The 22,340-nt window shown below is 39.4% G+C and overlaps 1 protein-coding gene across 1 annotated transcript in view; it reads right to left on the bottom strand.

The window, feature by feature from the left end:
- IL1RAPL1 (interleukin 1 receptor accessory protein like 1) overlaps nt 1-22,340 on the bottom strand; it is a 319,225-nt gene that overhangs the window by 9,824 nt on the left and 287,061 nt on the right. Inside the window, exons 7-8 of the mRNA XM_043569965.1 lie at nt 16,789-16,932; nt 250-420 (exon numbers count right to left, since the gene is read on the bottom strand). Of these exons, the coding sequence (XP_043425900.1) occupies nt 250-420; nt 16,789-16,932 (315 nt within the window). The remainder of the gene's footprint in view (nt 1-249; nt 421-16,788; nt 16,933-22,340) is intronic.

Here is a 22,340-nt window from a genome sequence, read left to right as displayed (position 1 = left end):
CAAATCTCCCATTTGTGTCTTTGAATGTCAAGGCTCATAAAATGAGATGCTTTACAGAACAATGAAAGTGGCTCCTCAGGGGTGTCAAAAATTAAGTTTCATATGAATACATAATGACATTTCTTTCTTGAGACACTGATAGACACAGTTTTTGATGTAGAGAACCAAAAGTTAAAATTCTGCCTAAAAAATGATGATACACAGACAGACCAAGAATATGCACACTCTCAACTGAAAACATTAACTTACTTCCAGTTGGGATTAAATCTCTGTCTGGTATAAACAACTTATATCCGTAATGCTTTTCAAGCATGTCAGGTAGGATTTCAAGAGCAAAGCGTTCTTCTTCTCCAGTCTCTTGATTCCACTGGTCAGGATCCACTTTGGTGTATGATAAATAGGCATCATAATCTTTATTGTCTGTCAAAAACATTACAGAGTAAAGTTGAAGGCACTACATTCCACAGAAAACAACAGGACATGAAAACATTCAAGTCTTTTCAAAAACATCTCTAAATGTTCTGCTTCGGGGAGACCAAAGACGGAAGTCTATTCATTTCCAATAAGAAGTCAATAACGCCAAATATTCTGGAACTAATTTGGAGGTTACAAACTCACATTGTTATTTTTGTTGTTGTTGTGAGGACAGTAGTAAAAACAAAATCAACAACAAGAGCAAGGAAAGGTTAACTTCGAACATTTTTGATGCATGGATGATGGAGCCTCTTGACTGCTTATAAAAGGCACATAACTGAGTACTATGCTCTTACTCTAAATAATTGTACATTCAACTAATCCTGCCTTTGGTCATTTTACTCCGTTGAAAAAAAGAAAACGGCACCTGGCTTGACCACAGAGGAATGATATTTTGATGGTGGGTACTGTGCTGATTTTCTGTTGGGGAGAAAATAAAAGCTTGGAATTATTAATTTTCTACTGGGAGCCAGTTCTGGGACTTGGGGAATGAGAATGTTATACTGAATTATTTTAGAAAGCCATATTGTTTTGCTGATCTCTGTTTATCTCACACGTAAAATATTGCCAGATATTTTTTATTATTTGACCGTAAGAATAAAAAATAATTACAATATAAGTGAATGAAACTTAGTTCTCAAATCTGTTTCTTCCTCATTCTTTCCCCTTTTTTACATGGAAACTCTTTAAATATCTGATGACTGCTATCATGCATTATCTTTATCTTAATTGCTTAACATTAAACATCCCAAATTTCATATTGGTTGTTTCTAATTAAAATAAGTCATTTCTCTTCTGGACAGTCTTTCATTCATCAGTTGCCTTTTCAGAACGTGATTATCCGGATTCATAATTCACCTCAATTCTAAATACTATCAGTATGTTGAGCTTACCAAATACCAATATCCTGAGGTCTCTTTTGTACTTCCCTGATGATTGTCAGCGTATTACTCAGTTATCAGATCAAGTTGGATCGAAACATTCCTAAATTTCAGAACAAAATGAGCTTTGCATTTGGCACAGAACATTTAAAACGTTGGGGCTATAAAACATCAAAGACAGATGGACGTCCTTGACCGTTGCTCTGGGTGGCTTTGAGACACTCCTTTTGACTTTGGTGACACTATAGCTCACTTTCAGAGATTCATATGGGTGTGTTCATTTCAGTAGTCTGACAGTCCTGAGCCAGCTAGAAGTCATTCTATAAGTAAAAGTTGATAGGGCAAACTCAGAAAACTGTGAACTGTAGCTGAAGTTAAAACAGGTATGTAAGAAACTAACAACTCCACTATGGGATACCTGAATGAAAATCTTTAGATACAGAAGACTTAAAAAAAAAAAATAAAGCAGGTTTCAGGTTGGAAAAAAGTCTAGAAAATAGCAATCATCCAAACATGCCATATTTTGATACTTGGTATTTTCTTTATTCTTCAACCAGGAAATAGCTCTACATATTATAAATAAAATTCCATTTTCACCAAAAATAATAATTATATTTGCTATAGCATGTCGATGTAAACAGTTTAGTTGAATAAGAAATCATAGAAAATAGCACATAGTAAAGCTAGTATGTAATACCAGTTAATATTTAATTAAAATGTCCACGCATTAGATATTCACAAGCCATATCTATGAGACATAATATTAATCGGTTTATTTCTAGGGGAGAAACATGTTGCTAAGAGTAGTAAAGGGGTCATGGCCCAAAGGGATTGTTCCTTAAACCAGACTGTGGATGGTAGAATGATTTCACGCATATACTATTTTTTTCTTAGAAGTTGTTCTCTTCCAGTTTGCTACAAGGCACTATAACATGTTGAAGTTTGCCCACTTCTGGGGAGCCTAATGACTAGATCCTCATTCCTAGCCCTTTACCTTCTTTAAGCTTAAAAATACTTGAAAATCAGGGGCACCTGGGGAGCTCAATATGATAACTGACCAACTCTTGATTTTGGCTCAGGTCACGATCTCATGGTGGTCAGATCAAGCTCTGGCTTGGGCTCAGCACTGCCCGCGGAGCCTGCCTAAGATTGTCTCCCTCTCCTTCTGCCCCTCCCTTGCTTGCTTGAGTGCGGCACATGTTCTCTCTCTCAAACTGAGGGTTGCTGGAGGCGTGTTGGGTGAGGGGATGGGCTAAATGGATGATGGGCATTAAGGAGGGCACTTGTTGGGATGAGCACTGGGTGTCATATATAAGTGATGCGTCACTAAATTCTACCCTTTAAAAAAAATTTGTTTAAGTTTATTTATTTTGAGGGAGAGAGGGTGCAAGCAGCGTACTGGCAGAGAGATATGGGAGAGAGTCCCAGGCAGGCTCCACACTGAGAGCGCAGAGCCTGATGTGGAGCTCGAACCCATGAACTGTGAGCTCATGACCTGAGCTGAAACCAAGAGGCAGACACTTAACCCACTGAGCCACTCAGGTGCCCCCGAATCACTAAATTCTACTCTCGAAATCATTATCACACTATATGTCAACTAACTGGGATTTATTATTTTTAACATTTTTTTATTTTTTGGAGGGCGCCTGGGTGGCTCAGTTAGTTGAGTGTCCGACTTCAGCTCAGGTCATGATCTCACAGTGAGTTCGAGCACCCCACCTGTGCTGACAGCTCAGAGCCTGGAGCCTGCTTTGCATTCTGTCACCCTCTCTCTCTGCCCCTTCCCGGCTCACACTCTGTTCTCTCTGTCTCTCAAAAATGAATAAATGTTAGAATTTTTTTAAAAGAATATATTTTTTATTTTTTAATGTTTATTTATTTTTAATGTTCATTTATTTTTGAGAGAGAGAGAGAGAGAGAGAGAGAGAGTAGAGTGGGGGAGGGGTGGAGAGAGGGGGAGACAAAGAATCTGAGGCAGGCTCCAGGCTTTGAGCTGTCATCACAGAGCCCGATGCAGAGCTTGAACTCACAAACCGCGAGATCATGACCTGAGCCGAAGTCGGACGCTTAACCGACTGAGCCACCCAGGTGCCCCAACTAACTTGGATTTAAATAAACTTAAAAAGTAAAAAAAAAAAAAAAGGACAAAAAATTGAAAATCATATCAATATGAACACCAATAAGAACAGAGCACTCAGAAGAGATGAAAACAACTGGTCCAATGATACTGGTAAGTTCCAGCTTGATATCACTGTTGCTTACACGATACTGTTTCTCTGCCTCTTCCACGGACATTGCTCTTACACGTCATAAATGCTGTTGTTCCTCAAGATGTTTTCTGTGACCTGCTTCATTTGTCTCTCAGCCTACTTTCCCTTAAAAATCTCCTTTCCTGGAGCTGCTGGGTGGCTCAGTCAGTTAAGCATCTGAGTTTGGCTCAGGTCATGATCTCATGGTTCGTGAGTTCGAGCCCGGAGTGGGGCTCTGTGCTGACAGCTCAGAGGGGATTCTGTATCTCCCTCTCCCTCTGCCTCTCTCCCCTGCTCACGCTCTGTCTTTCTCTCAAAAATAAATAAATATGAAAAAGAAATTTTAAATCTCTTTTCCTCCTTTGACATCAATAATCACATCTATAGATAATTCCCTAATTTAGATGTACAGACCTGTTTTCGTTCTCAAGAACTAGCTACTATACCCCACTTTCACCTGTAACCTGGACCCCTTAATCCGGATGCTGACAACATAACATGCTTCTGATCTCATGCTCTGTTCTTCACCTTTTATTTCACTGTAAGGTTAATAACATTACCATCTTACTTCTTTATTCTCCAAATGTCAGATGTATGTTCCACTTATCCTTTCTAATTACTGATCATATCATAGGCATTCATTGTTAAAAGTCCTTTGGATTCTGTTTCCAACCCAGGTTGGGTCCTACTCATTTCTTAGCTGTTATAATTCTATTTTAGTAGGTCTTCCTTCTGTTTCTTTCTCCTTCTGGCCCATTCCACATACAGTTGTAAAATTTATCTTTCCAAATATCACCACTGATTATGTTTATAGTATCTTGGAAAATATTTATGGCTTCTCATTGCCAAAAACCAGCAGCTAGATCTGGAGTGAATTTCTTTTGAATTTGAGTCTGACATCTTTGACTTGGAGGTGATCTCTTTTCTCACGTATGATATTATTGTGCTCCCATCTTTTCTTTTTTCTTTGACTACAATATCCTTGACTGACACATGTCACTAGGGCTTAGTAGATGCTCAAACCGAGCGTGTTAATTAAATAAACGAATAATCTTTCATTTGGGTATCACATGACTTCTATCTTAATAGCCAGTGTGGGGATTTTCTCAAGACCTGGACTATTTCCTAGGAGAGGTGGCTTTGGAGATATACACCCCATGCTGCCTGGACTCCTCAAGGAATTACTAGAAGCTGTGGGGTCAGCATTTAGCAAGGTTCCTTTGGAATAGTCTTAAACTGTAGTTGCTCACTGTGACTCCACAGAAGACTTTTAGAGTCCTTGTAAACTCCTCTGAAAAAGTGTTTTTCAGACTTGAGTATGAATGACTACAATTTGGAGGGCTTGGTAAATATGGGTTGCTGGGCCCTACCTTCAGAGTGTTCCATTCAATATTTCTAGAATAACTCCTGAGAATTTGCATTTATAGCAAGCTCTCAGGTGATGCTGCTGCTGGTCCAGGGACCACACTTTGAGGAACTCTGCTCTAGGACAGGATATAGACGTCCAGAGGGCTCAAAGGTATCAAAGAACTGCAGTCAGCTGACGGTAACTGACCAGAGAACAACAAAAACTAAACGTTGCAGCATTGGGTCCATCGTAAATGGGGCTAATACTTACAGGGGATGTACTCTAAACAAAAAAGCTGAAGATCCACACTTCCATCAAAAAGAAAATAGATTCTTGCCTAGAATAACATATATATTCACCATATTAAGCCTAAATAAACCTCAGGAATTGGTACTAAAGCCTCAGTCACTTTTCTATCTTTTTATGTCATCTGGACAAATTTATAGTAGTTAAGCTAATATCTCTCAGGTCAAAAGAAGTCGCTCACATGCAGATAATCTTGGTAGGAAACGTGGCCCAAAAGCCCCTTCCGAATATCTGCATCTCCAAAGCCATGGCACACTTGATTGATATCTAATTCCTCTCTTTCCCCAGAGTCGATGCCAGAGCAGTAATGGGCTAAGCATTTATTTACTACCAGAAGCAAACTCCTGATTTGAAAGTTACCAGACTGCAAACGTCGTGCCAGATACTATACTAAATTCAGCAGTGTGTTCTGACTCAAAATCATTCCTATTGTAAGGTTTCTTCTGTTTTCCCAATTACCAGACAAATATGAATCTTGGGTAACAAGTCTTCGATTTTGTTTAATATCTGTAAGCACATAAACTGGCTAATCTTTATGTGTCTGAGCTTTATGTGATTGGAGAAACTTCGAAAAACTGACATTTTTATAACCATAGGAAGAACAAAATTATGCTAAGGTGTTTAAAGAAAAGGTCTGTGATATTTTCAATTCAACATAAGTTTATAAATAGCTTAAAAATGGTTAATCATAAGAGGGTACTGCAAGAGTATATTTCTTATTCTAAACTTTATTCTTAGATTTTATTTTCTGTAATTGAAACCTGCGACTGGAATTCTGTTCACTGCAGAGATGGAAAACAGCTGGTGTACGTACTCTTTGCAATAGTTTGCACAAATTCAAATAGAGTCATTGATTTACTCTTCCCATGACTTTGAAGCGATTCTGATTGCAATATTCAACAAAAAAAATGAACAACAGGAATGACATCAGCAAAACGGACAAAGAAAACATCCATGCATAAATCCCCTCAGCCATGGTCCAGAGCAAGTCCTGCTCACCCAGGGACCTGGTGGGAGTCACATCTGTCCACACCGTGGTAAAAGGCCCACTGACTGAAGACCCAACTATGCACCCTGAAATAATTATCCAAGCACTGCCCTGCTGAGCAGGATCCTAGAGGCAGGTCCATACGCCCAGGTGCCAAAGAAGATCCTAGCCCACTCGAGCCCCTGGTAACAAGCCTGCCAAACATGGACCCTGCTGCAGACCCAGCAAGAGCCTCAAAACTGGCTCCAACTTAGCATGGCTGCAACTCTGGAGGTAATCCCACTGGCTTGGGGAACAGATCGGAGAAGGATTTCACCTGCTGAAATCATTCTGTAAAGACTACAACAGGTATTTGTTCCTTCAAATGCACAGACATCAATGCAAGGGTACATAGATCATGAAGAATCAGGAACTAATGAAGTTCCATTAACCAACCCCAAAGAAATGGAGATCTACAATCTGTTTGACAGAGAATTCAAAATAATCATCTTAAAGAAACTGAACTGTTGAAACCTTTCAGGACAGGACGGAATGGGGTAAAAAATTCAGAGGGATGAAAGTTAAAAACGTAAACCAAGAATACAAGAATACTATATCAGAAAAGTAGTTCTTCAAAATTAAGGAGAGGGAAAGTCATTCCCAGACAAACAAAAGCTAAGGGAGTTCATCACCACTAGACCAGCCTTACAAGAAATGCCAAAAGAAGTTTTTTGAGTTGAAATAAAAGGACATTAAGTAAGAACGTGAAAACCTAAAAATATAAAACTCAATGGTAAAAGCGAATATATAGTCAAATCCAGAACACCCTAATACTGTAATGGCGGTATAAATCACATACATTGACTAATCTTTTTTATTTGTTACATTTATTTATTTTTGAGAGGCAGAGAGAGACAGAGCATGAGTCGGGGAGGGACAGAGAGAGAAGGAGACAAAGAATCTGAGGCAGGCTCCAGGCTTTGAGCTGTCATCACAGAGCCCGACGCGGGGCTTGAACCCACGAACCATGGCATCATGACCTGAGTCGAAGTCAGACGCTTCACTGACTGAGCCACTCAGGTACCCCATGTATTGACTAATCTTAATGTGTCTGAGCTTTACACGACTGGAGAAACTTTGAAAAACTGATAAAAAATCACTTATATCTCTAGTATAAAAGTTCATGAAAAGAATATTAAAAATAACTATAATTATTTGTTCTAGTTCAGTGAAAAATACTATTTTTTATGTTTCTTTTACTGTTGAGAGAGAGAGAGACAGAGAGACAGAAAGAGAATAAGTGGGGGAGAAGCAGAGAGAGAAGGGGACAGAGTTTCTGAAGCAGGCTCTGTGCTGACAGCAACAAGCCTGATGTGGGGCTCAAACTCACAAACCATGAGCTGAGCTGAAGTCGAACTCTCAACTAAGCCACCAAAGTGCCCCTATTGGCATTTTGATAGGGATTGCATTAATTCTATAGATTGCTTTGGGCAGTATGGACATTTCAGCATATTTTCTCTTCCAATCCATGAGCATGGAATGTGTTTCCATTTGTTTGTTGTCTTCAACTTCTTTCACCAGTGTTTCATAGTTTTCCGAGTATAGTCTTTCACCTGCTTAGTTAAGTTTATTTCTAGGTAAGTTTATTCTTTTTGGTACAGCTGTAAATGGGACTGCTTTCTTAATTTCCCTTTCTGTTGCTTCATTACTGGTGAATAGAAATGCAGTAGGACAAATAATCTAAAATTTGAATGGAACAACAAAAGAACCTTGAATAGCCAAAAGAAACTTGAACAAAAAAAAAAAAAAACAACAAAACAAAGGTAGAGGTATCACAGTTCCAGATTTCAAGTTATACTGTAAAGCTGTAGTGATCAAAACTGTATGGTACTGGCACAAAACTAGACATATAGATCAATGGAACAGGATAGAATGCCCCCAAACAAACCCATGACTATATGGTCAATTAATCTTCAACAAAAGAGGCAAGAATATGCAGCGGGAAAGACAGCCTCTTCAACAAATGGTGCTGGGAAAACTGGACAGCGAAATGTAAAACAATGAAACTGGATGACTTTCGTACACCATACACAAAAATAAACTCGAAATGGATGGAAGACCTAAATGTGAGACCTGAAAGCATAAAAATCCTAGAAGAGAGCATAGGCAGTAATTTCTCTGACATCAGCTGTCGCAACATTTTTCTAGATATATCTCCTAAGGCAAGGGAAATAAAAGCAAAAATAAATTATTGGGACTACATCAAAATAAAAACTTATGCACGGTAACAGAAACAATCAACAAACCTAAATCGCACCCTACAAAATGGGAAAAGATATTTGCAAATGGTATGTCTGATAAAGGGTTAGTATCCAAAATGTCTAAAGAGCTTACACATCTAAATGCCCCCCAAAACAAATAATCCAATTAAAACATGGGCAGAAGACATGAACAGACATTACTCCAAAGAAGACATCCAGAAGACTAAAAGACACATGACCAGATGCTTGATATCACTCATCATCAGGGAAATGCAAATCAAAACTATCATGAGATATCATCTCACACCTGTCAGAATGGTTAAAATCAAAAACACAAGAAACAACAAGTGTTGGTGAGGATGGGGAGAAAGGGGAACGCTCTTGCACTGTTGGTGCGAGTGCAAACTGGTGTAGCCACCATGTAAACAGTATGGAGTTTGCTCAAAAATTTAAAAACAGCACTACTCTATGACACAGCAATTGCACAACTGGGTATTTACCCAAAGAATACAAAAACACGAATTTGAAAGGATATACACACCCATATGTTTATTGCAGCAGTATTTGCAATAGCCAAATTATGGAAGCAGCCCAAGTCTCCACTGATAGATGAATGGACAAAGATGTGGTGTGTATATATATATATATATATATATATATATATATATACATACATATATATACACAAATGTACATATATGTGTGTATATATGTATGTATATATATATATATATATATATATATATATACATAATGGAGTATTATTCAGTCATAAAAGAAGAATGAAATGTCATGTGCAACAACATGGGTGGAACTACAGAGTATTATGCTAAGCAAAATAAGTCAGTCAGAGAAAGATAAATACCATATGATTCACTCATATGTGGAAATTAAGAAACAAAACAAATGGACAAAGGGAAAAGAAAAGAGACAGACAACCAAGAAACAGGCTCTTCAGTATAGAGAACAAATTGATGGTTACCAGAGGGGAGGTGGATGGGGGATGGATGAAATAGGCAAAGGGGATTAAGAGTACACATATATATATTTAATTTTTATTTATTTTTGGGGGGGCAGAGAGGGAGAGAGAGAGAGGGAGACACAGAATCCAAAGCAGGCTCCAGGCTCTGAGTTGTCAGCACAGAGCCCAATGTGGGGCTCGAACTTAGGAACCACAAGATCATGACCTGAGCCAAAGTTGGACCACTTAACTAACTGAGCCACACAGGTGTCCTGAGAATACACATATCTTTAAAAAAAAAATTTTTTTTTATGTTTCCTTAGTATTGAGGGAGAGAGAGACAGAACCCGAATGGGGGAAGGGGCAGAGAGAGAGGGAGACACAGAATCTGAAGCAGGCTCCAGGCTCTGAGCTGTCAGCACAGAGCCCGACTGCGGGGCTGGAACCCATGAACCGCGAGGTTGTGACCTGAGCTGAAGTCCGACGCTTAACCGACTGACCAACTTAGGTTCCCCAGCATAGATTTTAAAAAGACCTTCTTTGTGTTCCTATGATTTCAGGTTGTGCAGCCAAGCCCCTCCCCCTTCTGGACCTAAAGCTGTCACCTGTGTGGGTCATGCTGGACGGGGGACCCTGCCTCCTGCAGGTGCTCAGCAGGAAATCAACCAGAGGCCTGCAAGCAGCCTGGACTTTCGCAGCTAGGAGGGAGGGAAGGGCCCTCGTAGGACACGGAGGGCCTGGGTCAGCAGGGATGCCCCGCTCCTCCAGCAGTGAGATCATGACCTCAGCTGAAGTCGGATGCTCAACCAACTGAGCCACCCAGGCGCCCCGAGACTACACATATCTTTTTTTTTTTTTAATTTTTTTTTCAACATTTATTTATTTTTGGGACAGAGAGAGACAGAGCATGAACGGGGGAGGGGCAGAGAGAGAGGGAGACACAGAATCGGAAACAGGCTCCAGGCTCTGAGCCATCAGCCCAGAGCCTGACATGGGGCTCGAACTCACAGACCGCGAGATCGTGACCTGGCTGAAGTCGGACTCTTAACCGACTGCGCCACCCAGGCGCCCCGAGACTACACACATCTTGATGAGCACTGAGCAATACGTGGAACTATGGAATCAGTATATTGTACACCTGACACTAATATAACACTATATGTTAGCTACACTGGAATTAAAATAAAATTAAAAATAACATCTATAGCTACAATAATGTATGAATGGATACACGATATAAAAAGATGTAAACTATGACAACAACAGCATAAATAGGAAAGCAAAAGTATAGACTTTTTTTAAAAGTTTATTTATTTATTTTGAGAGACAGAGAGAGAGAGAGAGAGAAAGAGAGTGAGCGAGTGGGGGAGGGGTAGAGAGACGGGAAGAGAGAGAATCCCAAGCAGGCTCAGTGCTGTCAGAGCAGAGTCCAATGCAAGGCTTGAACTCATGACTGTGAGATCATGACTTGAGCCAAAACCGAGTCTGATGCTTGTTTAACTGACTGAGCTACCCAAGTGGCCCAACTGTAAACTTTTTGTATGCAATTGAAGGTAAGTTGTCACCAATCTAAAATAGTCTGTTAGCAGCGCCTGGGTGGCTCAGTTGGTTAAGCGTCTGACTTTGGCTCAGGTCATGATCTTGCAGTTCATGAGTTCAAGCCCTGTGTCGGGCTCTGTGCTGACAGCTCAGAGCCTGGGGCCTGCTTCGGATTCTACGTCTCCCTCTTTCTCTTCCCTTTCCCTGCTCATGTTCTGTCTCTCTTTCGCAAATAAATAAATAAATAAACAAACATTAAAAATTAATTAATTAATTAATTAAAAAGTCTGTCATATCTATTAGATGTTTCATGTAAACTCATGGTATCCACAAAGAAGAAACCTACAGTAGCTACACAGAAGTTAAAGAGAAAGGAATTAAAGCATATGAGTTAAAAAAAAATCGCAACAGAAGACAGCAAGAGAGGAAGAAGAAAAAGGAACGACAACAAAAAACAAACAGAAAATAACTAACAAAGTGGCAATAGTAAATCCTTACCTATCAATAATCAATGTAAACGAAAATGGACTAAACTCTCCAATCAAACAACAAAGAGTGGCTGAAGAGATAAAAAAAAAAAAAAGATCCAACAATATGCTGCTTCCAAGACTCACTTTATCTTTAAAGGCACACATAAGCTGAAAGTGGAGGAATAGAAAGAGATATTCCTGGAAATAGTAACTAAATATAGGAGTGGCTATATTTATACCAGATAAAATAGATTTACAATGAAAATAGTCCCAAGGGATAAAGGTCACTCTATACTATATTGTGATAAAGGGGTCAGTTCTTCAAGAGGATGTAACAACTGTAAATGTGTATGTACCCGATATCGGAGTACCTAGATATTTCATGCAAATATTAATTGAACTGAACAGCAATACAATAATATTAGCAGATTTCAATAGCTCACTTTCAATATTGGATAGATCATTGAGATAAAAATTAATAAGGAAACAGTAGATTTGAAGAACACTATAGACCAAATGGACCTAACAGATATATAAAGAACATCCAGCCAAGAGTAGCAAAACACGCATTCTTCTCAAGCATGAATCAATATCCTTGAGGATAGATCATATGTTGGGCCACAAAATCATATCAGGTATCTTTTCTGACCACAATGATATGTGACTAGAAATTAATAACAGGAGAATATGGAAAATTCACAAATATGTGGATATTACATATCACACTCTCAAATAAGTGATGGGTTAAAGAAAGCAAAAGGGAAATCAGAAAATATCTTGAGACAAACAAAAATGGAAACACAACATAACAAAATTATGAGATGAATCAAAGCAGTTGTAAGAGGAAAATTTACAGTGATAAATGCCTCTCTCTCTCTCTCTCTCTCTCTCTATATATATATATATATACACACACACACATACACACAATATATATATCACATTGTATACCTTAAACTTATATAATTTCTTTTTTTAACGTTAATCCTGCCACTGATATATTGTCATATTTGCCTCGGGGAAAACTTTCTTGTAAGGTCTTTTGGAATACACACACACACTCAGACACACATGACAGCCAGTTGAAACGTCTTCGAGTTTACAGGATGGCTTACATGTTTGTTTGTTAATAAATGAATATGCAACAGAATTTATCTAAAGTTTCTTTCATTATGGAATGGAATCAAGTCAGTGGGAGAGTAGTTGCACTTCTTCCCCTAACCATTGTAGATACCTAATTTATCTGAAAAGATCTTAGAATTATGCATTACTGCAGAGTCTTGGGTCAGTTCTCAACAGTTTTGTTTTTCCAAAGACCAGCATCTCATTCTAGCTGAAACTATGCATGGTCAGACTCCACAGAGGGGGTGACCCTACAAATATAATCTGGGTCACCCTGTGCTCGTACAGTTGTTTTCTGAGCTAAGAAGCCTAGACTTGCTCTGGCAGGCACCATACAGGTACGTTTGTTTGTTTTTTCTTTTGGTTTGGTTCGCAAAGAATCACAGTAAATTTGTACTTAAAAAGAGAAGTCTGGCTGAGTGTGGAGGATAAAATGGAAGGGTAGAGAATTAAGACCAAGAAGCTAGTGTAGGAGGCTTGGACAAGGAGCTACAATTAAGAGTAAGGAATCAGTCTATTTTCAAGAGGTACAATGGTACAATTAACTGATGATGAAACAAGAGAACGGGGAGAAGGACATTTAGAGGCTATTAGTGCATAAGTGCAATTGAAGATAGGGCTGTAAAGACGATCCATAAAAGTGGGTATTGTATAATGAGAAGTGCTAAGAGCTGAATCCAGAGGAAACAATAAAATGTAAAGTTACGTAGAGGGGGACAAGAGTGAGGTGAACAAATCGAGAGAAAAGCATCTCGAATCTTTTATTTATTTTTCAAAGAGACAGAGAGACAGAGCGTGAGTTGGGGAGGGGCAGAGAGAGAGGGAGACACAGAATCCAAAGCTGGCTCCAGGCTCCGAGCTGTCAGCACAAAGCCTGACCCGGGGCTCGATCTCACGAACCATGAGATCATGACCTGAGCCAAAGTTGGATGCTCAACCGACTGAGCCACCCAGGTGCCCCACATCAATATATTCTATCCTGGAAAAATAGAATCATTCTGATACAGAAATGATAGAGTCAAGTAATACCTATTGTAATGACCTGAAAGGAACTGCATGGATGTGTTCCTGACACCAAATACTTCCTTTCCCAGTCTGACACAGTGGTTGAAATAATTCGAATTTGGAGTTATTTGGACCTGGGCTTAAATTCTGTCTTTCTGGGGGTGCCTGGCTGGCTCATTCAGTAGAGCATGCGACTGTTGATCTCTTGGTTTTGAGTTCGAGCCCCACATTGGGTGTAGAGATTACTTAAAAATAAAATCTTAAAAAAAATTCAGGAGCACCTGGGTGGCTCAGTTGGTTAAGCGTCTGACTCTTGATTTTGGCACAGGTAATCTCATGGTTCACGTGATGGAGCCCCACGTGAGGCTCTGCGCTGACAGCATGGAGCCTGCCTGGAATTCTCTCCCCCCCGCCTCTGTCCCTCCACCCCAAAATAAATAAACATTTTTTAAAATTAAAAAATCAAAATTAAAAATTCTGTCTTTCTAATTGTGTGATTTTCTGAGTACCAACAAAGCAGCCAACACAGCACTTGCTATTTAATAAATATTCAACAAATGGTCAACAGATTTATCATTATCGTATCACCAGAGTAAGCCATCTAAACTTGCCCTCTTCTTCTTCATACTCCCTGCTTTTCCTTACATCCAAGAGTATTTTATGTATTCCCCTTTTAAGGGAGGTAATGTGGTGTCCAAGGATAAAGAAGGCATCACTAAACTTTAGACTTTTGAAATACATTTTTTTAAGCCAAGTCAAGAATATGAAAAGCCTGGGGTGTCTTCTTAACAGTTATCTTTTCTTCGGAAGAAGAAAGGACTGTAGGAGAGCTATGAAGAATGGGAACTTGATGATGTTAGAGAAATTTTCCACCAAGGGAAGAGTGTGTGTAGAAAGATCTAAGGGAGGGTGCCTGAGTGGCTCATTCGGTTAAGCGTCCAAGTCTTGATTTCGGCTCAGGTCATGATCCCATGGTTTGTGGGATCGAGCCCCATGTGGGACTCTGTGCTGACAGTGCAGAGCCTGCTTGAGATACTCTCTCTCTCTCTGCCTCTCCCTTACTCGTGCTCTCGGTCTTTCTCAAAATAAATAAATAAACATTAAAAAAAGAAAGATCTAAGGGGATGTGACTAAGGTTTCGAGGCATCTAAACTATCCAGAATCTTTGACCATTCATAACATGACAAATAGAAACTGCATTGGAAATTTACAGCTTGGGGGAAATCCTTCATCTCATTCAGAACAGAAACTAAACATATTTAAAACAGGGTTAATGATTAAGTAAAACGTTCAGATCATCTGCTTTTTCAAATATCTACTATGCTGACTGTACAAACAACATCAGATCTTTAGGTTATACTGAACATACTAAATTTTTATTTTTTTAATGTTTATTCATTTAAAAAAATTTTTTTTGATGTTTATTTATTTTGGAGAGAGACAGAGACAGAATGCCAGTGAGTTGAGGCAGAGAGAAGGAGGCACAGAATCTGAAGCAGGCCCCAGGCTCCAAGCTGTCAGCACAGAGCCCCACGCGGGGCTCGAATTCACTAGCTGTGAGATCATGACCTGAGCCAAAGTCGGACGCTCAACCGACTGAGCCACCCAGGTGCCCCATAATGTTTACTCATTTTTTGAGAGAAAGAGAGAGAAGGAGCGCACACAAGCAGGGGAGGGGCACAGAGAAGGAGAGACAGAATCCCAAGCAGGCTGTGCACCAACGTAGCAGAGTCCAATGCATGGCTCGAAGTCACGAACCGTGAGATCATGACCTGAGTCAAGACCAAGTGTTGGACACTTAACTCACTGCACCACCCAGGCACCCGGAACATACTACATTTTTAAAAGGCAAAAAATATTAGGGACTCACTGTTCAAGAAAAGAAAGGCTTTGGGCATCGACCTATTTTCAAATCCCATCTTGGCCACTTATAGCAATACTTGTGTTATCTTCATCAGTATGTTATTTAACCCCTGGGAACCTTAGTTGCCTTTTCAGCAACATGGAGATTACAATACTGACCTCAGAGGTTTTTGAGTCTTAGCAAGAATGACTTAAGAACGCCTAGCACTTTGCTTGATACTCATTCAACAACAGCTCTGACACTGACAATTTTCTCATATCCCTTTGAAGTAGTAGCCAAAAGATTTAATAACTTGCATACGAAGGCGAGAAAGGCAGAAACCAAGGGGCAAATCAACAGTTACGAATTTTAAAAACCCAGTCGTGCTGCGGCACAGACTTCACCCCATGGGGAGGGAAGAAGGTTAAATAGAGACTGAACAAACTTCCTCTTCCCAAGTCTGACAATCCACAATTCCACCTGTGGATTTATTCTAGAGGATTCTGGAAAGGTCCCTTCATTTTCCTTTGTGCCACTCGGGGCAAAAGTGACAGTGAAAAAAAGTCGATAAATATGAGCAAGAAACCGTGGCCATCTGCACTGTGTATGGCAGTTTGCATATGCTCCCTCTACTGCAAATTTACCTCATGTGTGAATCATTTTCAAGTGACGAAAACGAAAAAAATCTTCAGTCCTCTAATGGGTGGTTTATGGACCTCCATGTGAAGGACCCCAAATTCCTCTTAGAGGGCACATGGAATTCACGACTGACCAGAAGGGGTAAATAATAATTACGATTTCTACATAAACAACATTTACTTGTCCAATTTGAGTAAAACTGGTCGAAAACAATGTGCTTGCGCACATTATTTATTATCTGTTGGTCCACACTTGGAAGAAAAATCAGTCTGTCTAAATATAGCTACATAAACAGGACTGGAAAGACTGCTATGCATTCTAAACTATTCAACACAGTTTATTACAACTGGTCAGTCTAAATAAGGAACAAATTGAGATTCCGTTCAAACCACTGGGCTAGGGAACACAATTAAAAGAGGCACTCCTTGCCCGTAGAAAAGCAAAGCTGGCCTTTCAGTGCTGATTACAAGGTGAGAGAAGATGAACACGGATAGCGTGGCAATCAGCGTCTGTAATTTGCAAGTGCTATTTGGAATAGGATTCTAAAAAGGGTAGGTGTTGCTTTACCATTTGCAGAGGAAATTGCCTATTGGCTCCAAAGCATCACACGTAGAGTTCGACGTGAAAGATGAATTTACAAACTGAACAGTGAAAGATGAGAAGAACTGCAGGAAACAAAGAAGCACATCCGGAGAGAACATCAAAAGAGGGAACTCATCTTACCTCCATCCAGCTCCTCGGCCCCAAAATGATTCCTGTAGAAGAGCATGATTTCTATCTTGTAACACTTGTAGATGGTCACCAGACAAACAAGCAGCAAAAGGATAGCACCAAGCCCTCCAGCAAGTTCAACTGTGTACATCAACTCTGGGGACAACAACAACAACAACAAATCACCAAAGGGAATTATACCATGTTCACATTCCAAGTCACAAATTCAACTTGATTTCACAGTTCTGTGGATGAGACCAGATGTAGGTGATGGATTAACACAACCCCTTCCCCTTCTGCATGAAAATGGGACCTTGCTAGGTCTGTTTCCTTGGTAACCAGATAAGGTGGTCTGTGGTAACTGTGTTGCTAAGCGACATCGTTTATGGTAAAAATGGGAGACGGCATTGGACGGAAACAAATTAGAAATACCGGTTTGGAAACGATAATCTTGGGCTTGCCTGAGTACAGTAACACATATAAGCATATCCCTTGGGGGAATCCCACAAATTATGCTTGTGGAGTTGATCAAAGAAATATCGGTTCCTGTGGATATGAAGCGCTTAAGTCAGGACAGCTTCCGAACTCACCCAATGTGAATCTTGACCTTTCTCACCTGTGCTATCACCTAGGGGTTGGGGCTGAGGGGACGTAAGGCTTCCAACAACGCAGTTCCTGAAGGGCAGTGTGGACTGTGACATAGAGGGGTGGGTGGACCACCTGAGGAATACTGCCTGCTGCCTCCTGAATAGTCGTGCCAGTGTGGCCTGCCACAGTATTGGCGGCTGAATACTTGGGCTCAAAGAGCCGGCCCCCTCGTGGATGTCACCCCAGACTATGTCGGTAGTATTTTCCTTTCACTAAGCTATTTAGAGAATTTTCTTTTCTTCTCTTTCCCCTTTTGCTAGGCAGTTTGCTACATTCTACCCAAAAGAGGGATTCTCTTGCCACATACATGTTCTCTTTTTCCTCTTGAATATCCATATTACATTAACAATTATCAGGCATTTCTGGGGATAGAATATTCACCTCTTTTCTTCCCCGTTAGAGCCCATACACATCGTAACAAAATGAAGGCTACCGGCTTTTAAACATTAAGCCAGAATGCACAGACTATGAAGTTCACTTTATGTGCCTACGTATGCCTGCCGTCTTGATCAACACGGTACACACGTTACTGATGGGGAGCCATGGTTCACTATTGTCGATGACTACGTTGAAAAGTGCTGGTTTCCTTAATTACCATTAGATATAAAAATTCCTGAAATGATGGCTCTAAAGTAATGGTATTTTTGATGCTTTACTTTAAAATTCATCGATGGGTTATCTAATTTCAGAGCAGAGGAAATGTAGGCTTACAGTGAAAACCTTAAAATAATCTATGGCTTGAGTAACAACTACTCTTGTGTTACAAGATCACTCCTGAGATCTCAAAAAGGGGGTGAAATAATCAGGAGTACAGGGCCCTATCAGGGATAAAGAACTTGAAAACACGGACATCATTTTCTCACAAGAACATTTTGTGTTTGTGCACGTGTGTGCACGTGTGTTTGCGTGTGATGTGACTTTTCCTGGGATAATTACAGAACTCAGCCACATTTTTCATTATGTAGTCCTTCATTTTCAATTCAACAGTTTAATCAGAAAACATATATAACTGCTGTTTAATCAAGTGTATTCTGATGCTCTTGTTATTAAAATTAAATGGAAAATAGAAGACAACCTTATTAGAAGTGATTGGACTTTATGAATTTAAGGAAGAAAAAGAAAACGAGTTATTAAATCTTTTAGAGTCTAAATGAATATGAAAAGGGAAATGCCAAAACGAGCCTCCTGGAAATTTTTATATTTTGTACTTATAAATATCAGACACCTTTACATGCTGAATCTTGTGAGGACCTACACAAGATACTACTACAAAAGTACCAGGAATGATATACAAAAAGCTCCTCAGGATGTTGTCCCATCCCTGTGCGAACAGAAAGGATAAGTGGGTAGGTAATTCCGTGGGGGGCCTTGGGCCTGGTTCTCTCAGTATATGAGTTAACTCCACCATATACACAGAAACCTGCAGAAAACTAACTTATGCCCACAGGCTAATTTGTACACCAAAATCATCTGATTTAAATTGTACTGGATATGATGGAAGAGATAAACATTTGAACTGTGGTTTCTTTTCCGAGTCACTCTGTTTTCTCTTTTAACGCATTAGACACAATTTATCACTCTAAAATGCTTGCACGAGAAAAGACAGGGAAAAATAACGGAGAACGCTTAACTTGCACTCTCAAACGGTGCTGATGGCAAAGCCCAATGGTACCACTATATTAGAAAATTTGGGGTGGTTTCTAATAAAGTTAGCTTAGGAATCTACCCTATGACTAGCAAGTGCACTCCTATGTATTCACCCACGGAAATATAAGCAGATATCCACAAGAAGACTGTTCAGAGAAGTTTTATTCATGGTGGCCGTGACTGAAAACGACCCAAAGGGTGATTAACAGGAGACATTGAACAGACTGCTGTCCGTCCATATGACAGAATACACTCAGCAGTAAAAAGAATAAACTACTGACACATGCAACAAGAATAAATCTTACAAAATTATGTTAGGTGAAGGAAGCCACACACAAAGTAGTATCTTCTGTATAATTCTGTCTAAATGAAGGACAAGAGCAGGCCAAAATAAACCATCGTGACAGAAATCACAAAATGGATGCTTTGTGGATAAGTGATGGGAAAATGTATTGGAAGGGGGCAACGGGAAACTTTCTGGGGTAGACGAAACATTCTGAAACATTCTGTAGCTCTTTTGAGGTGTGGATATACCAGCATATAATTGTCAGAATGCAATGAACGGAACACCTACCATCCATGCGCTTCACCTTACGTTAATCACACTTGCATTCTTCACAACTTTGATATTTTGAAAAAAAAAAAAACAGTCATTATAAATTCTAACTCAAGGCTTAGGTGGGGAGAAGCTGTAAAAGAAAGCTGGAGTCAGGACAGCTCTTTGGCAGGTATCCGCCCAGGTCAGGAATGGTTCTATGTTGGCTCCAAGCGCACTTGTGGATTCTAGAGACATGGCACCAGGCCTGGGCAACTAGCGTGCTTCACCCCATATCTAGTCGAACACCTTTCAAAACAATCCAAAACTGTGCCTGAAACAGAATCTTATTACTCTAATAAGCGGAATTCTCATTTTCTTTGGATGGTATTTATAAGACTGGTCTTAACACACTTCTTTAAGACCTTTAACACTGAATATGCAAAATTAGAGAAAAATTATATGAAAGTAAGTCCTTCCTATTTTTAGAGAAGTCACTGCCCAAATGTGAATTATTCCCATTGCTAGAAGTCTAGGGCCAGTCAAATAATTATATACACTACCTCAAATATACTATTTCATAGGCCAATCAATAGTATTGTCTGAAATGTAATGAGAAAAAGCCAGCGGGGTTGATGGGGCTTAGCAATTACAGAAATGGTCTACTGTCACATGAATGTATACTTTAAGTTACAAACATATGGAAAGTTATATATACCTAGAGTATGAGCAATAAGCAAGAATAAGCCTTCTGAGACAGAGGATAGTCATTTACTAATAATAGGGACACCAAAACCAGGTCCAAAGACACGGCATTTTCAAGGAGCGAATTTGTCCTGGGATCCGGAGAGCATCTCAAATTTCCTTCAGATACTTCTGTAGTATTACATTCAGAAGCATGGTGTTCTTACAATGTCCTCGGAAGCCAGAGAAGAAATGGCTCTTTTGCCACGGTCCACACACCAGTGCCTGTTCCTCGGTTACTACATTGTTTTTATGCAAGAGTAACTTACGTGCCCTTCATAGTATAAATGGGAGAGGTTAAAAAATTTTCATTTAAGTTTTTCACACTGGTTTATATGCCCTGTGTAAACTCTCCCCCCGCCAAAAGGGTGTATTAGATTTAGTTTCCACATTCTTTTGCTCCAAGCTGGACGCATTCATTAATATGAGTGCTACCCATTATGGCTTATCCATTGGGTCAAGACGAAATTACTAGGGGTTAAATTCTGTTACAGTTAAAAGAAATGATTTGGGCCCACTGCTGTATTGTATCCTTACATTGCAATGTGAAAGTTGTTGCCCCAGCAAATGTCATTTTCCCTTTGAAATGGGATCTGCTTTTTAGCTCCAGTTCAAGTTGCCTGGAGTGGCAGCATTTAAAAAATAAAAAGATTCCATTTCAGCACAATTCAACATCAGAAGATGGAAAGAGAAAGTGCAGACCTTTTAAGAATCTGTTTAGCCTTTGTGTTATTTTGTTAAAATGATAGACTCTGCCCCCCTTTAAGGGATTGAGACTGAATATTGAAAATTGTAAAGCAAAATTGCTCAGCAAAACCTAAGGGAAACTGGCATTTGGTTAAACACAACAAATGAACAAGTGCCAAAGAGTTACGTTTAAGGGCACCAGCAGTCATTTAGTTACAGGCAATTAACAATAGTCTTTGGAAAGCTCCAGTTTGGGCAAAGGGAAAACACATTGATTATTGCTGCAGTAGTCGACTGCTTTCGGAATAAATTGCTTCAATTTAAAACTAGATTTGCTACAAGCATTTTGAGCAATGACTACAATTTTTTCTTATCAAGACAGTTGGACCAAGCAACCCTTTAAAAGAAACAGCTAATTAAAATAAAGCGCATGCCATCTCTTAGTACATTGGATTACACTGCAAATAATAAATGCATTTGGTTTACACTAATCTTGCTGCAATTACCTAGTGCAGTTTGGGATCCTATTTTTTTCTACTGGCCAGTACCTGGTATTGTTGTTGGCAAACTTTTTCTGCTAGGTATCTTTGAAGAGGTAAAGATGTTAACAAAGTAAATCCAAGTTTTTAGGTATTTTTGAACTCCTCACTCGGATTTTCATTTTGTTTCTCTATATGTATTTATATGCATAATCTTGCTTAAAGTATAACTGAGTATTTTAGGTGGCTTTTCCTTATATAGTTCAGCCTAAAATTGCCTCATTCATTATATAAAGTCCTTTCAAATGTTCTGCCCTGATTTATATGCAGTAAAGTGCAAGTTTGTGGGGGGAAATGCATGATAGACAATCTAATGATCCCGGTTTATTCATTAGCCTCACCAAGTACATTTCCTCTTCTCTCATTGTGTTATAAAGAGCTAAACTTTATAAGGATTTATCCATCCACATAAATTCATATGCATATTTATTTCTCTGGAGCAGTATAACTTATTTGTTCCTGGCAGGAGGATAATTATGCTCAGCCTACAAAGATATTCAACTCAATTCTACAATACATCAACGCAATTTAGAAGCAGTTATAATTTTTTTTTTTTCGGTAACGCATTAAGAAGCTGAATTGCTACTCACATAATGGCAAGAAAATGTTTTGGGGAAGGTATAAACTAGTATGTAAAGATAGAAGTTTTGCTTTTGGAAAGTGCTTTTTGGAACAAGGCAGGATATACAAAATAATAACATAATAATAATAACAATAATAAAAATGAAAATGGTCTCTGAATTTAGCAGGTTGATTTGTGCAAC

This window comes from Prionailurus bengalensis, chromosome X, assembly GCF_016509475.1.
Source record: "Prionailurus bengalensis isolate Pbe53 chromosome X, Fcat_Pben_1.1_paternal_pri, whole genome shotgun sequence".
Lineage (NCBI taxonomy): Eukaryota > Metazoa > Chordata > Mammalia > Carnivora > Felidae > Prionailurus > Prionailurus bengalensis.
This window is presented reverse-complemented; position numbering and strand designations above follow the sequence as displayed.